The sequence below is a fragment of the Cinclus cinclus genome, chromosome 9 (assembly GCF_963662255.1).
Source record: "Cinclus cinclus chromosome 9, bCinCin1.1, whole genome shotgun sequence".
In the NCBI taxonomy this organism is placed as follows: domain Eukaryota; kingdom Metazoa; phylum Chordata; class Aves; order Passeriformes; family Cinclidae; genus Cinclus; species Cinclus cinclus.
Window position 1 is genome coordinate 6,527,931 of NC_085054.1, and position 13,700 is coordinate 6,541,630.

At 40.1% G+C, this 13,700-nt stretch overlaps 1 protein-coding gene across 1 annotated transcript in view; it reads left to right on the forward strand.

Moving 5' to 3' along the window:
• Positions 1 to 13,700, forward strand: part of TTN (titin) — a 237,732-nt gene that overhangs the window by 216,069 nt on the left and 7,963 nt on the right. Inside the window, exons 276-297 of the mRNA XM_062498574.1 lie at positions 1 to 297; positions 874 to 1,161; positions 1,255 to 1,554; positions 1,638 to 3,704; positions 3,796 to 4,098; positions 4,181 to 4,486; positions 4,573 to 4,863; positions 4,979 to 5,278; positions 5,388 to 5,693; positions 5,967 to 6,272; positions 6,371 to 6,652; positions 6,936 to 7,529; positions 7,631 to 7,918; positions 8,043 to 8,342; positions 8,775 to 9,077; positions 9,357 to 9,659; positions 9,777 to 10,361; positions 10,489 to 10,794; positions 10,891 to 11,190; positions 11,444 to 12,019; positions 12,114 to 12,419; positions 13,107 to 13,700. Coding sequence (XP_062354558.1) covers positions 1 to 297; positions 874 to 1,161; positions 1,255 to 1,554; positions 1,638 to 3,704; positions 3,796 to 4,098; positions 4,181 to 4,486; positions 4,573 to 4,863; positions 4,979 to 5,278; positions 5,388 to 5,693; positions 5,967 to 6,272; positions 6,371 to 6,652; positions 6,936 to 7,529; positions 7,631 to 7,918; positions 8,043 to 8,342; positions 8,775 to 9,077; positions 9,357 to 9,659; positions 9,777 to 10,361; positions 10,489 to 10,794; positions 10,891 to 11,190; positions 11,444 to 12,019; positions 12,114 to 12,419; positions 13,107 to 13,700 — 9,501 coding nt within the window. The remainder of the gene's footprint in view (positions 298 to 873; positions 1,162 to 1,254; positions 1,555 to 1,637; positions 3,705 to 3,795; positions 4,099 to 4,180; positions 4,487 to 4,572; positions 4,864 to 4,978; positions 5,279 to 5,387; positions 5,694 to 5,966; positions 6,273 to 6,370; positions 6,653 to 6,935; positions 7,530 to 7,630; positions 7,919 to 8,042; positions 8,343 to 8,774; positions 9,078 to 9,356; positions 9,660 to 9,776; positions 10,362 to 10,488; positions 10,795 to 10,890; positions 11,191 to 11,443; positions 12,020 to 12,113; positions 12,420 to 13,106) is intronic.

Here is a 13,700-nt window from a genome sequence, read left to right on the forward strand (position 1 = left end):
ACCCACCTGGTACTCCTGATTACATTGATGTCACTAGGGAAACAATCACCCTGAAATGGAACCCCCCTCTGCGTGATGGAGGCAGTAAGATTGTGGCTTACAGCATTGAGAAGAGGCAAGGCAGCGCAGACCGCTGGCTCAGGTGTAACTTTACTGATGTCAGCGAGTGCCAATACACAGTTACAGGGCTCAGTCCAGGTGACCGATATGAATTCAGAGTGCTTGCAAGAAATGCTGTTGGTACAATCAGCCCACCTTCACAGTCTTCAGGCTATATCATGACCAGAGACGAAAATGGTAAGAATTTTTTCTTAATATGCTTGGTATTGAAGCCAGATAGACTTTCTGGCTTCACTGATGGGAAGTGGGAAGTCAAGGGGCAAAGAACTTGTGACTAAGGTCCTCCCAGTCAATTCAGAAAATTTATGTTCATACTCCAAGATTTGAAGGTCTAAATTAAAGATCCAAATCTGGCAGACATATATAATCAATTCCTGAAAAGCATGGCACTCTACATTTCTCTTGGATAAGCAGCAGCAGCAAAGTTGGAAAGAAAGCATGGACTGTAATATTCTGATGCACTGAATAATGTCAAAATTAAAATGTGTCTCAGGTCACTTAGCCTGAGCTTAACACCATACTTTAATAATGCCTTTCACCTATATATATACGTGCACATATATGTATGGTGCACTTATGTATGCCTACAGGAAAAAATAAGTCTATTATTCATATAATAACTGTTATTTAGAAGATACCTTTTGGTAAGTGAAATAATTTTCTATATCACAGACTTTTATAAATATTGCATTTAGAAGAGTATCAGAAAAATATTTAGCTAAATGGAAATTGATTTATATTTTCCTTTTTTAGTTGCTCCAACAATTGAATTTGGTGCTGAACACTTTGAAGGCCTTACTGTTAAAGCTGGAGAGAGCATTAGACTTAAAGCTCTAATCAAAGGACGTCCAGTACCTAAAGTGACGTGGTTTAAAGATGGTAAAGAGATTGATAAAATGATGAATATAGAAATAACTACAGCTATTGGATATAGTACAATCTTCATTAGAGATGCTATCCGGGAACATCGTGGAGTGTACACAGTAGAAGCCAAAAATGCATCAGGCACTAAACGAGAAGATATTACCATTAGAGTACAAGGTACTGCACCAAGCACTTTCAGCATGCTTTTTTAAAAATAGCATTTTATTCTAAGGGCCACCAAATTATAACTCTGAACCTTTAAAATTGCAGATGCACCAGGAAAAGTTGGTGGACCAATACGATTCACAAACATCACTGGAGAAAAAGTCACATTATGGTGGGAGCCTCCAGCAAATGATGGTTGTGCTTCTATTTCTCACTACATAATTGAAAAACGTGAAACCAGCAGGATTGCTTGGGCATTAGTTGAAGATAAATGTGAAGCTTGCAGCTATACAGCACTTAAATTAATTAAAGGCAATGAGTATCAGTTCCGTGTCTCTGCAGTGAACAAATTTGGAGTTGGCAGACCACTGGAGTCTGATCCAGTTATCGCACAAATACCTTACAGTAAGTTTCCACCTAATTCTGCACAAATATCCATGGAGTTACCATCTTATCTTTCTAATGGCATTTTTCGGGTTTTTTTTTAGCTCTCCCTGATGCACCAGGAACTCCAGAGCCTACCAATGTAACAGGAGACAGTATCACACTCACATGGGCAAGACCAGAGTCAGATGGTGGAAGCGAGATAAATGAGTACATTCTCGAAAGAAGAGAAAAGAAGAGCATGCGCTGGGTTAAAGTATCCAGTAAGAGGCCCATTACTGAGAACAGATACAGAGTAACTGGCCTTATTGAAGGCAATGAGTATGAGTTCCATGTCATGGCTGAAAATGCTGCAGGCGTTGGACCTCCAAGTGACGTTTCAAAGCTGATTAAATGCAGAGAACCAGTCAGCCCACCAAGTGCTCCTAATGTTGTAAAGGTGACAGATACATCAAAGACTAGTGTAAGCTTAGAGTGGACAAAGCCAGTTTTTGATGGAGGCATGGAAATAATTGGGTACATCATTGAGATGTGCAAAGCTGATCTTGAAGCATGGCAGAAAGTCAATGCAGAGACTGTTATTGCTACTAAATATACTGTTGTTGATTTGGAAGCAGGAGAACACTATAAATTCAGAGTTAGTGCTGTCAATGGTGCTGGCAGAGGAGAAAGTTGTGAAATTTCTGCTTCAGTCCAAACCGTGGACAGGCTTTCTGCACCTGAAATTGATATTGATGCAAACTTCAAGCAGACTCATATTGTAAGGGCAGGTGCAAGCATTCGTCTATTTATTGCCTTTTCTGGAAGGCCAGTTCCTACTGCGGTGTGGTCCAAAGCAGATGCTAATCTTAGTTTGCGCGCTGACATTCAAACAACTGATTCCTTCAGCACATTGACTGTAGAGGAATGCAATAGAAATGATGCTGGCAAGTATGTCTTTACTGTGGAAAACAACAGTGGAAGCAAGTCTATTACATTTACTGTCAAGGTTTTGGACACACCTGGTCCACCAGGTCCTATTACATTTAAAGATGTGACTCGAACATCTATTACTTTAATGTGGGATGCTCCTGTTCTGGATGGAGGTTCTCGTATACACCACTATGTCGTGGAAAAACGTGAAGCAAGTCGTCGTAGCTGGCAAGTAGTGAGTTCAAAATGCACTCGACAAATCTTTAAGGTCACAGATCTAGCAGAAGGTATGCCATATTACTACCGAGTATCAGCAGAAAATGAATATGGTGTAGGTGAACCCTGTGAATTAACAGAACCAGTTGTGGCCACAGAAGAACCTGCTCCACCTAAGAGACTAGATATTGTTGATACAACCAAATCTTCTGTAGTTTTAGCTTGGCTTAAACCTGATCATGATGGTGGTAGCCGTATTACTGGATACCTTCTTGAAATGAAACAAAAAGGATCTGACTCCTGGACTGGAGCTGGACAAACCAAGCAACTTACTTTCACCGTTGAAGGCCTTGTGGAGAACACAGAATATGAATTCCGGGTCAAGGCAAGGAATGATGCTGGCTACAGTGAACCAAGAGAAGCTTTCTCTTCTGTTATTGTTAAGGAGCCACAGATTGAACCAACAGCAGATCTCAGTGACATAAGCAGACAGCTTATAACATGCAAGGCTGGAAGTACCTTTACTATTGATATACCAATCAGTGGGCGCCCAGCTCCAAAAGTGACATGGAAACTTGAGGAGATGAGGCTGAAGGAAACTGAAAGAGTGACCATCAAGACAACAAAAGAGCGAACCACGCTGACTGTAAAAGACAGTATGAGAGGTGACTCTGGTAAATACTACCTTACACTTGAGAACACTGCTGGTGTGAAAACATTTACTGTCACAGTGGTTGTCATAGGAAGGCCAGGTCCCGTGACTGGCCCAATTGAAATATCATCTGTATCTGCTGAGTCCTGTGTGTTGACCTGGAAAGAACCTGAAGATGATGGTGGCAGTGACATTACAAACTACATTGTAGAGAAACGCGAATCTGGCACAACAGCATGGCAGCTGGTGAATTCCAGTGTGAAACGCACACAGATCAAAGTCAGTCATCTCACAAAATATCAAGAGTACAGTTTCCGAGTAAGCTCAGAAAATAGATTTGGTGTCAGCAAGCCAGTTGAATCAAAAACGGTAGTTGCTGAGCATCCATTTGGTAAGTGAAACACTTCTCAAACTTTGTTCTTTTCTTCTGACTGAGGTATTTATGATTACTAACATTTTCCTCCCCACTTTTTCATGTTTAGTTCCACCAAGCCCACCTTCAAGGCCAGAAGTCTATTCTGTGTCTGCAAGTGCCATGGCCATTCGCTGGGAGGAGCCCTATCATGATGGTGGCAGCAAAGTCATTGGATATTGGGTGGAAAAGAAGGAGCGCAACACCATCCTTTGGGTGAAGGAGAACAAAGTACCATGCTGTGACTGCAACTATAAAGTCACAGGATTGGTGGAAGGCCTAGAATATCAATTCAGAACCTATGCTCTAAATGCTGCAGGTGTTAGCAAAGCTAGTGAAGCTTCCAGACCTGTTGTGGCCCAAAATCCAGTTGGCAAGTATTACTTCTAGAGTTACATTGTTACTTAAGCTAAAATAGGACTGCATTTCTCATTTTTTCTGCTTTGTTCCTCCAGATCCACCAGGAAGACCAGAAGTAACAGATGTCACCAGATCTACAGTGTCGCTGAGCTGGTCACCTCCACTTTATGATGGTGGAAGCAAAATAATTGGATATATTATTGAGCGCAAACCATATAATGAATCTGGTGATGGACGTTGGCTGAAATGCAATTATACCATTGTCTCAGAAAACTTTTTTACTGTGACAGCTCTTAGTGAAGACGAAGCCTATGAATTCCGTGTACTGGCAAAGAATGCTGCTGGTGTGATTAGCAAAGGATCTGAATCAACTGGTGCTGTCATTTGCAAAGATGAATACAGTAAGAAATATTTACTTGGAACAATTAAAACATAATGTTCTATTTTTAGTACTGTCATGTAATTTTTTTTTAATCTCTTTTTCCAGCACCACCAAAGGCTGAACTTGATGCCAGACTGCAGGGAGAAGTTGTGAGCATTAGGGCTGGATCAGATCTTGTTCTTGATGCAGCCGTTGGTGGAAAACCAGAACCAAAAGTCTTCTGGTCCAAAGGTGACAGGGAACTGGAGCTATGTGAGAAGATATCTCTGCAATACACCAACAAACGAGCTATTGCAATTATCAAGTTCTGTGACAGAAGTGATAGTGGAAAATATACCCTAACAGTTAAAAATGCCAGTGGGATGAAACAAATTTCTGTTCTTGTCAAAGTGCTTGGTATGTATCCCGTGATTGGTATTAATACTTAGTATAATGAAAAAACTGCATTCTTTAAGAATGAGATGCTTTCCATTAGCCACTAGTAATAATACTTATTTTGATTCCTACACAGATTCACCAGGTCCATGTGCAGGCAAAATCACAGTTAGCAGAGTAACAGAAGAGAAATGTACTTTGGCATGGAACATTCCCGAGGAAGATGGAGGTGCAGAAATCACTCACTATATCATAGAAAGGCGTGAAACCAGCAGACTTCACTGGGTTATTGTTGAAGCTGAATGCCAGACTTTATCAACTGTGGTAACAAAACTTATTAAAAATAATGAATACATTTTCCGTGTGAGAGGTGTCAACAAATATGGACCAGGTGTTCCACTTGAATCAGAACCTGTGATTGCCAGGAATGCTTTCAGTGAGTGTTACTACCTTCCATTCTGCATGAGAATTTGTGGAATAATTCTCATGGATAAACAATGTGTTGAACAATCTTATTTTTTTTTCCTCACCTTTTAAAACAATAGCTATTCCAACACAGCCTGGTGCTCCTGAAGAAGTGACTGTCGGCAAGGAGCATATCATTATTCAGTGGTCGAAACCAGAATCAGATGGTGGCAGTGAGATTAAGGACTATCTTGTGGACAAACGTGAAAGGAAAAGTCTGCGCTGGACACGAGTGAATAGAGATTTTACCATTTATGACACCAGACTGAAAGTCACTGGTCTCATGGAAGGGAGCCAGTACCAATTCCGTGTCACTGCAGTGAATGCTGCTGGAAACAGTGAACCTAGTGAAGCATCACAATACATGTTATGTAAAGAACCATCATGTAAGTTTCTATATATAAAACATATTTTAATATTTATTTATTTATTTATAATAATGGAGCACAAACTCATATTGACCCTTTTACTAAGAAACCCATAACTACTCATATACTCACTGAACTAGACACTATTGGAATAACTTAAAAAAAGTTATAGTTGAAAAAAAAGTTATAGTTATCTTAAATGCATTTCCCAGAATTAGCTGTCTGGAAATTGGTTTTGAATGTAAAATATTTTCTGCACCAATATAAAATGCATTTTCTTCTTTTTCAAAGACACTCCTGCATCACCTTCAGTTCCAAGAGTTGTGGATACTACAATGCACAGCATAAGTTTAGCATGGTCAAAGCCCACATATGATGGTGGTGCTGACCTCTTAGGCTATGTTCTTGAAATGAAAGAAGAAGGTAGTGAACAGTGGTATCGAGCACATACAACTGCCACTCTGAGGAATGCTGAGTTCATCGTGACTGGTCTTAAAACAAACCAGAAATATCAATTCCGAGTTGCTGCAACAAATGTGAATGGTATGAGTGAATTCAGCGAATCATCAGCAGAAATAGAACCTGTGGAAAGAATAGGTAATTTGAAAACCTAATGTATATTTTAAGAAAACTATATTTTCCTTTAGGACTCCTCTAAGATTAACTAATTCCATGTTTCTTATACCCTTCATCAGAAACACCTGAACTTGAGCTTGCTGATGATCTGAAGAAAACAGTTACAGTCAGAGCTGGTGGTTCCCTGCGCCTAATGGTCTCTGTATCTGGCAGACCTACTCCTGTAATCACATGGAGCAAGCAGGGTGTTGACCTTGTAAGTCGAGGCATTATTGATACTACAGACAGCTACACTCTGCTTATTGTGGATAAAGTTAATCGGTATGATGCTGGAAAATACATCATTGAGGCTGAAAATCAATCAGGAAAAAAATCTGCAACTATTTCTGTGAAAGTGTATGGTAAGTACTGCTACAATTGTATATGAGCATTAAACCACGCCACATGCTCATTGCTTAGAAACAAGGGTCATTCATTTTTGAAGGAAGTTTACATTTTAAATAACATGAGAATGCTTGAGAAGTCAGAGAAACAATCTAATCCAAAGGGAAATGCATACTTTCTAGAGCTGTGCTGGTTTATAAATCAAATCCCAGCATTTTTGTTTTATGCAGAAGTAGTCATTGAGTGTAAAATGAAAGGATCCAAAAGAGGAAAAAAATTTTGTTTGTTTGTTTATTTTAGATACACCTGGTCCACCACCTGCAGTGAGAGTTAAGGAAGCATCAAAAGATTCTGTGACACTTACTTGGGACATCCCAGTCATTGATGGTGGAGCCCCAGTCAACAATTACATAATTGAGAAACGTGAAGCTTCCATGAGAGCTTACAAGACTGTCACTACCAAATGCAGCAAGACATTTTACAGAGTTTCTGGACTTCTGGAAGGAGCTCTATATTATTTCAGAGTACTACCAGAAAATATTTATGGCATTGGTGAAGGCTGTGAAACATCTGATGCTGTACTGGTATCTGATGTCCCCATGGTACCACAAAAACTTGAAGTGATTGACACCACTAAATCAACTGTTACCCTTGCTTGGGACAAACCACTGCACGATGGTGGCAGCAGATTGACTGGCTATGTCATTGAGGCCAGCAAAGCTGGAACAGAAAGATGGTTGAAGGTAGCGACGTTGAAGCCTACCCTCTACGAACATACCATTATCTCTCTCAATGAAGGTGAACAGTACTTGTTCAGGGTCAGAGCACAGAATCAGAAGGGCGTGTCAGAACCACGAGAGATTGTCACAGCAGTGACAGTTCAAGACCGAAAAGGTAGGTGTCTACTGTTGAAAACAATAGAGTCAAGCTTACACCAAATAAATGTGATACTTATGAAATAGATATTTAAAATATCGATAATTTGCTTTCCTTAGTTCTACCAACAATTGACTTCACTGGAATACCTCAGAAGACAATCCATGTACCTGCTGGCAAGCCCATTGAATTAGCCATTCCGATTGAAGGACGACCACCTCCAACTGCATCTTGGTTCTTTGCTGGTTCTAAACTAAAAGAATCAGAACGCATCAAAACGGAGACTACTGCCAAAATGGCCAAATTAACTGTGCGTGAGACCACCATACATGACACTGGGGAGTATACACTTGAACTGAAGAACACAACTGGAACAGTTACCGATACAGTAAAGGTTATAATCCTTGGTAAGGGTTCATCAAAATAATTGTCCATGACCTTCCTCCATTTCAACTTTTACCTGAGAAATATGATTCCTTTTTTACACCAGTTTTGTAAGTTTATTTTTTTCTTTCTTTCTTTTTCCCCTAGACAAGCCTGGACCACCTGTTGGACCTATCAGAATTGATGAAATTGATGCAAATTATGTAACCATCTCCTGGGAGCCTCCTGAGCTGGATGGTGGAGCTGCCCTTAGTGGGTATGTGGTAGAACAGCGTGATGCTCACCGTCCTGGATGGCTGCCAGTTTCAGAGTCAGTAACCAGGACAACATTTAAGTTCACCAGACTTGTTGAAGGTGCAGAATATGTGTTCCGTGTAGCTGCTACAAACCGCTTTGGAATTGGATCTTACCTGCAGTCTGAAATTATAGAGTGCAAGAGCAGAATCCGTAAGTCTGAATTTTTGTTCGTTCCCTACCTTCAAAATTAAAAATATATATTTAAATGGGCTTATATGTCCACACATATACTAGAATTTTCTTGATGTTGCTACTTCCTTTTGGCAGATAAAATCATACATTATGATGCACAGTAATCTTATTATTTTCCAGAGGAAAAATGTCATCTGTAAATCTGTATAGAGGTACTGTATGGAACGTGGATGGTAAACTTGAATTTTCTGCTCAGGTTTACCGCCAGTCTTGAAAAATTGCTTTACCCCTTACAAAACCAGACCCAGTTTGTAAATTACTTAGATACCTACTAATAGAAGAATTTGATAAGACATTGATGTTACATTGTTACTCACAATATGTCACATACTATTAGAATGTAAAGTCATCTGATGCTTTCTTCACTAATTCCTTGTCATATTTTTACAGGTATTCCTGGTCCTCCTGGCACTCCAGAAGTGTTTGATATCTCTCGAGATGGCATGACATTGACTTGGTATCCTCCAGAAGATGATGGTGACTCACAGATTACTGGTTATATTGTGGAACGCAAAGAAATTAGAGCAGATAGATGGATCCGTGTAAATAAAGTTCCAGTCACGATGACTCGTTACCGTTCCACTGGGTTGGTTGAAGGATTAGAATATGAACACCGGGTCACAGCAATCAATGCCAGAGGCACTGGGAAACCCAGCCGTCCTTCCAAGTCTGCTGTTGCCAGAGATCCAATTGGTAAGTAGTTTTCTACAAAAATTAAACACATTATGGTAGAAGGGAATGACATTATGGTAGAATTATTTCTAATCTGGAAATTTTTCTGGGTGTATTAACAAATAAGATTCTGACTGGAGAAAATGAAGAAGATATTAGTGAAAATCTTTCATTCAAAGTTTTCCTTTTTAAATTCACTGTAGACTTATTACAGATCATAAGTTGCAAGTTAGCATTTATTTAGTCTTTCAAATATTCATAAAAACAAATCCCACCTGCCTATCTGATCTTCTCTTCCAGCTCCTCCAGGTAAACCTCAGAATCCAAGAGTCACTGATACTACAAGAACATCTGTCTCCCTGGCTTGGAGTCCACCAGAAGATGAAGGTGGTTCTAAAGTTACTGGCTACTTAATTGAGATGCAGAAAGTTGATCAATTTGAATGGACCAAATGCAATACTACACCGACCAAGATTCGGGAATACACCTTGACACATCTTCCCCAGGGTGCAGAGTACAGATTCCGAGTTCTAGCCTGTAATGCTGGTGGGCCAGGAGAACCTGCTGAAGTGCCAGGAACAGTCAAAATAACAGAAATGCTTGGTAAGACATTTCAAGTCCTAACTCTTGTTGAAAACTGTCCTAAAAAAAATTTTGCCTAAAGCAGGTTTGATATCATCTATAGAAGGACACAGCATGACATGTTATTTTTGTTCACAGAATATCCTGACTATGAACTTGATGAAAAATACCAAGAAGGTCTCATGGTGAGACAGGGAGGAGTAATCAGGCTTACAATACCTATTAAGGGTAAGCCCATCCCAGTATGCAAATGGACAAAAGAAGGACAGGACATCAGCAAGAGGGCCATGATTGCAACTTCTGAGACTCACACAGAACTTGTGATCAAAGATGCAGAAAGAGAAGATTCAGGCACCTATGATTTGGTACTTGAAAACAAATGCGGCAAGAAAGCCGTGTACATTAAGGTCAGAGTGATTGGCATTCCAAACCCACCGGAAGGACCACTTGAGTATGATGATATACAAGCTCGCTCTGTCAGAGTAAGCTGGAGACCTCCTACAGATGATGGTGGTGCAGATATCCTGGGTTATATTGTTGAGAGAAGAGAAGTACCAAAGACTGCCTGGTACACTGTTGACTCTAGAGTGAAAGGGACATCACTAGTGGTGAAAGGACTCAAAGAAAATGTGGAATATCACTTCCGTGTTTCTGCTGAAAACCATTTTGGTATTAGCAAATCTCTCAAATCTGAAGAACCAGCAGTACCAAAGACACCTCTAAGTAAGTTTTCTTTTACACTAAAAAAAATAAATTTATTACTACATTATGATCTAAAAGCGCAACAATATATGCAGCAATTTTAATGTTACTGCAATTTCTATTTTTTTATTATTATAATTATTAACAGATCCACCAGAGCCTCCAAACAACCCACCTGAAGTGCTTGATGTTACAAAGAGTTCCGTCAACTTGTCCTGGTCCAGACCTAAAGATGATGGCGGTTCTCGTGTAACTGGCTACTATATTGAACGTAAAGAGACATCTACAGAGAAGTGGGTCCGGCATAATAAGACACAGATTACCACTACCATGTACACAGTCACAGGACTTGTTCCAGATGCTGAATATCAATTCCGTGTCATTGCTCAAAATGACATTGGTGAAAGTGAAGCAAGTCCTGCTTCTGAACCAGTTGTATGCAAGGATCCATTTGGTAAGATAATGTCTGCATTGACAGATCTTTTGGAGAGCAGCTTAATGGCATTTAGAGAAAAAAAAATGATTTTCTTGTATTTATTTTAATTTTCAGACAAACCAAGCCAACCTGGAGAAATTGAGATCACTTCTATATTTAAGGACAGCATTACATTAGAATGGGAACGACCTGAAAGTGATGGTGGCAAAGAGATCCTTGGCTATTGGGTTGAATATCGCCAGTCTGGAGAAAGCACCTGGAAAAAATGCAATAAGGAACGCATCAAGGACAGGCAGTTTACAGTAGGAGGTTTACTAGAGGCCACAGAATACGAGTTCCGTGTTTTTGCAGAAAATCAAACTGGTCTCAGCAGGCCTCGAAGGACTGCTATGGCAGTGAAAACTAAATTAACATGTAAGCAAAAATACATTGTCACATTTGCTGTGATATTTTTGTAATTTGCTGCCTTATAAGCCATTGTGCTGCATTTAACACACAACCTATTTGTTTTGCATGGTATTTGCTAATGTGACTATCCCAAAGGACAGTCTTTCAAGTATAAGAGGATCAAGTATAAATGAAAATTAATTTCCAGTAATATAGTAATAGAGGAAAATTTCACAGTAATCATCATTATTTTTTTCTTTTTCTTTTTTCTTCATCACAGCTGGAGAAGCACCTGCCATTAAAAAAGAAATGCAGGATGTTACAACTAAACTGGGTGAGGCAGCTCAGCTGACATGCCAGATTGTTGGGAGACCTTTGCCTGATATTAAATGGTACCGCTTTGGCAAAGAGCTGGTACAAAGCAGAAAATACAAAATGTCATCTGATGGACGCAATCATACACTGACAGTAATGACAGATGAACAGGAGGATGAAGGTCTCTACACTTGTATGGCTACCAATGATGTTGGAGAAATTGAAACTAGTGGCAAGCTATTATTGCAGGCTCCTCCTCAGTTCCACCCTGGCTTCCCCTTGAAAGAGAAATACTATGCAGGTGCTGGTGGCACCCTTCGCCTTCACGTTGTGTATATTGGACGTCCAGTACCAGCAATAACTTGGTTCCATGGCAACAAACCTTTGAGAGGATCAGAAACTGTTACTATTGAGAACACAGAACAGTATACTCATCTTGCTATTAAGAATGTCCAACACAAGACTCATGCTGGGAAGTATAAAGTACAACTCAGTAACACATTTGGAACAGTTGACACTGTACTTAATGTGGAAATACAAGGTAATTAATTTTCTTTTCAGTATTTTTGTGGAATATTTTCTTGAATATTGACTGGGAAAAGAAATAAAAATGTTTTTTTTTTTTTCTTGTACAGATAAACCAGATAAACCAGGAGGGCCAATTGTTATAGAGTCTATATTGAAGAATTCTGTGGTGATAAGCTGGAAACCACCAGAGGATGATGGAGGTGTTATGATAACCAATTACATCATAGAGAAACGTGAAGCCAAGGAAGGAGCAGAATGGCAGCTTGTATCTTCAAGTATTTCAGGCACAACCTGTAGAATTGTTAACCTAACTGAAAATGCAGGCTATTATTTCCGTGTTTCTGCTCAGAATATGTACGGCATTAGTGAAGCACTGGAGGTCTCATCAGTAGTTTTTATAAAGCCTCCGTTTGGTAAGTAGAGCCCATAATATCAATGTCTGTATGCCCCCATGTTTTGGTTTAACCCCAGCCAGCAGCTCAGCCCCACACAGCTGTTGGTACACCGCCCCACCACCGGAACTGGGGAGAGAATCAGCAGGGTAAATGCTGGAAAACTCTTGAGTTGAAATAAGGACACTTCCATTAAAAAAAAAAAAAAAGCAAGCACTATGTGCACCAGCAATGCAAAACAAGGAATTAATTCCCTGCTTCCCATGGGCAGACAGGTGTTCAGTCATCTCCAGGACAGCAGGGTCCCTATCACATGTAACAGTGGCTCGGGAAAACAAATGCCATCACTTCAAATGTCCCACCCTTCCCTTCCCCCATTTTATATACTGAGCATGGTGTCATATGGTCTGCAATATCCCTTTGGGCTCACCTGTCCTGGCTGTGTCTCCTCCCACCCTCCCATGCACCCCCAGTTGTCTCGCCTGTGTGGCAGTACAAAAGAAGAAATGGCCTTGGCTCAGTGTAAGCTCTGCTCAGCAATAACAAAAACGTCTCTGTTATCAACCTTGTGTTCAGCACAAATCCAAAACACAGCCCCATAATAGCCATTGTGAAGAAAGTTAATTACCCCAGCCAAAACCAGCATACCCTGCAATTAATTAGTAAGACAAGCTCACTTCAGTTTTTGAACTTTGTTATTCTTTACAGAAAAACCAGGACAACCCGGCCAGCCAGTAGCAAGTGCTGTCACAAAGGATTCTTGCGTTGTCTCATGGAAGCCACCTGCAAGTGATGGTGGTGCAAAGATTAGAACGTACTATCTTGAGAAGCGTGAGAAAAAACAAAACAAGTGGATTTCTGTAACAACAGATGAAATTCGTGAAACAGTCTACTCTGTGAAAGATCTTATTGAAGGTCTTGAATATGAGTTCCGTGTCAAATGTGAAAATCTTGGTGGTGAAAGTGAGTGGAGTGAGGTATCCCAACCAGTCATTCCAAAATCTGATGTACCAATTAAAGCTCCACATTTCAAGGAAGAACTAAGGAATCTGAATGTGAAATTTCAAGCTAATGCCACATTTGTCTGCAAAGTCACTGGTCATCCTAAGCCAATTGTCAAGTGGTACAGACAGGGCAAAGAAATCATGCCAGATGGGGAAAAGATCAAGATACAGGAATTCAAGGGTGGATATTACCAGCTGGTCATCACAAATGTAACAGATGATGATGCCACGGTATATCAAGTTAGAGCTACCAACCAAGGAGGATCTGTGTCTGGCACTGCCTCTCTGGATGTTGAAG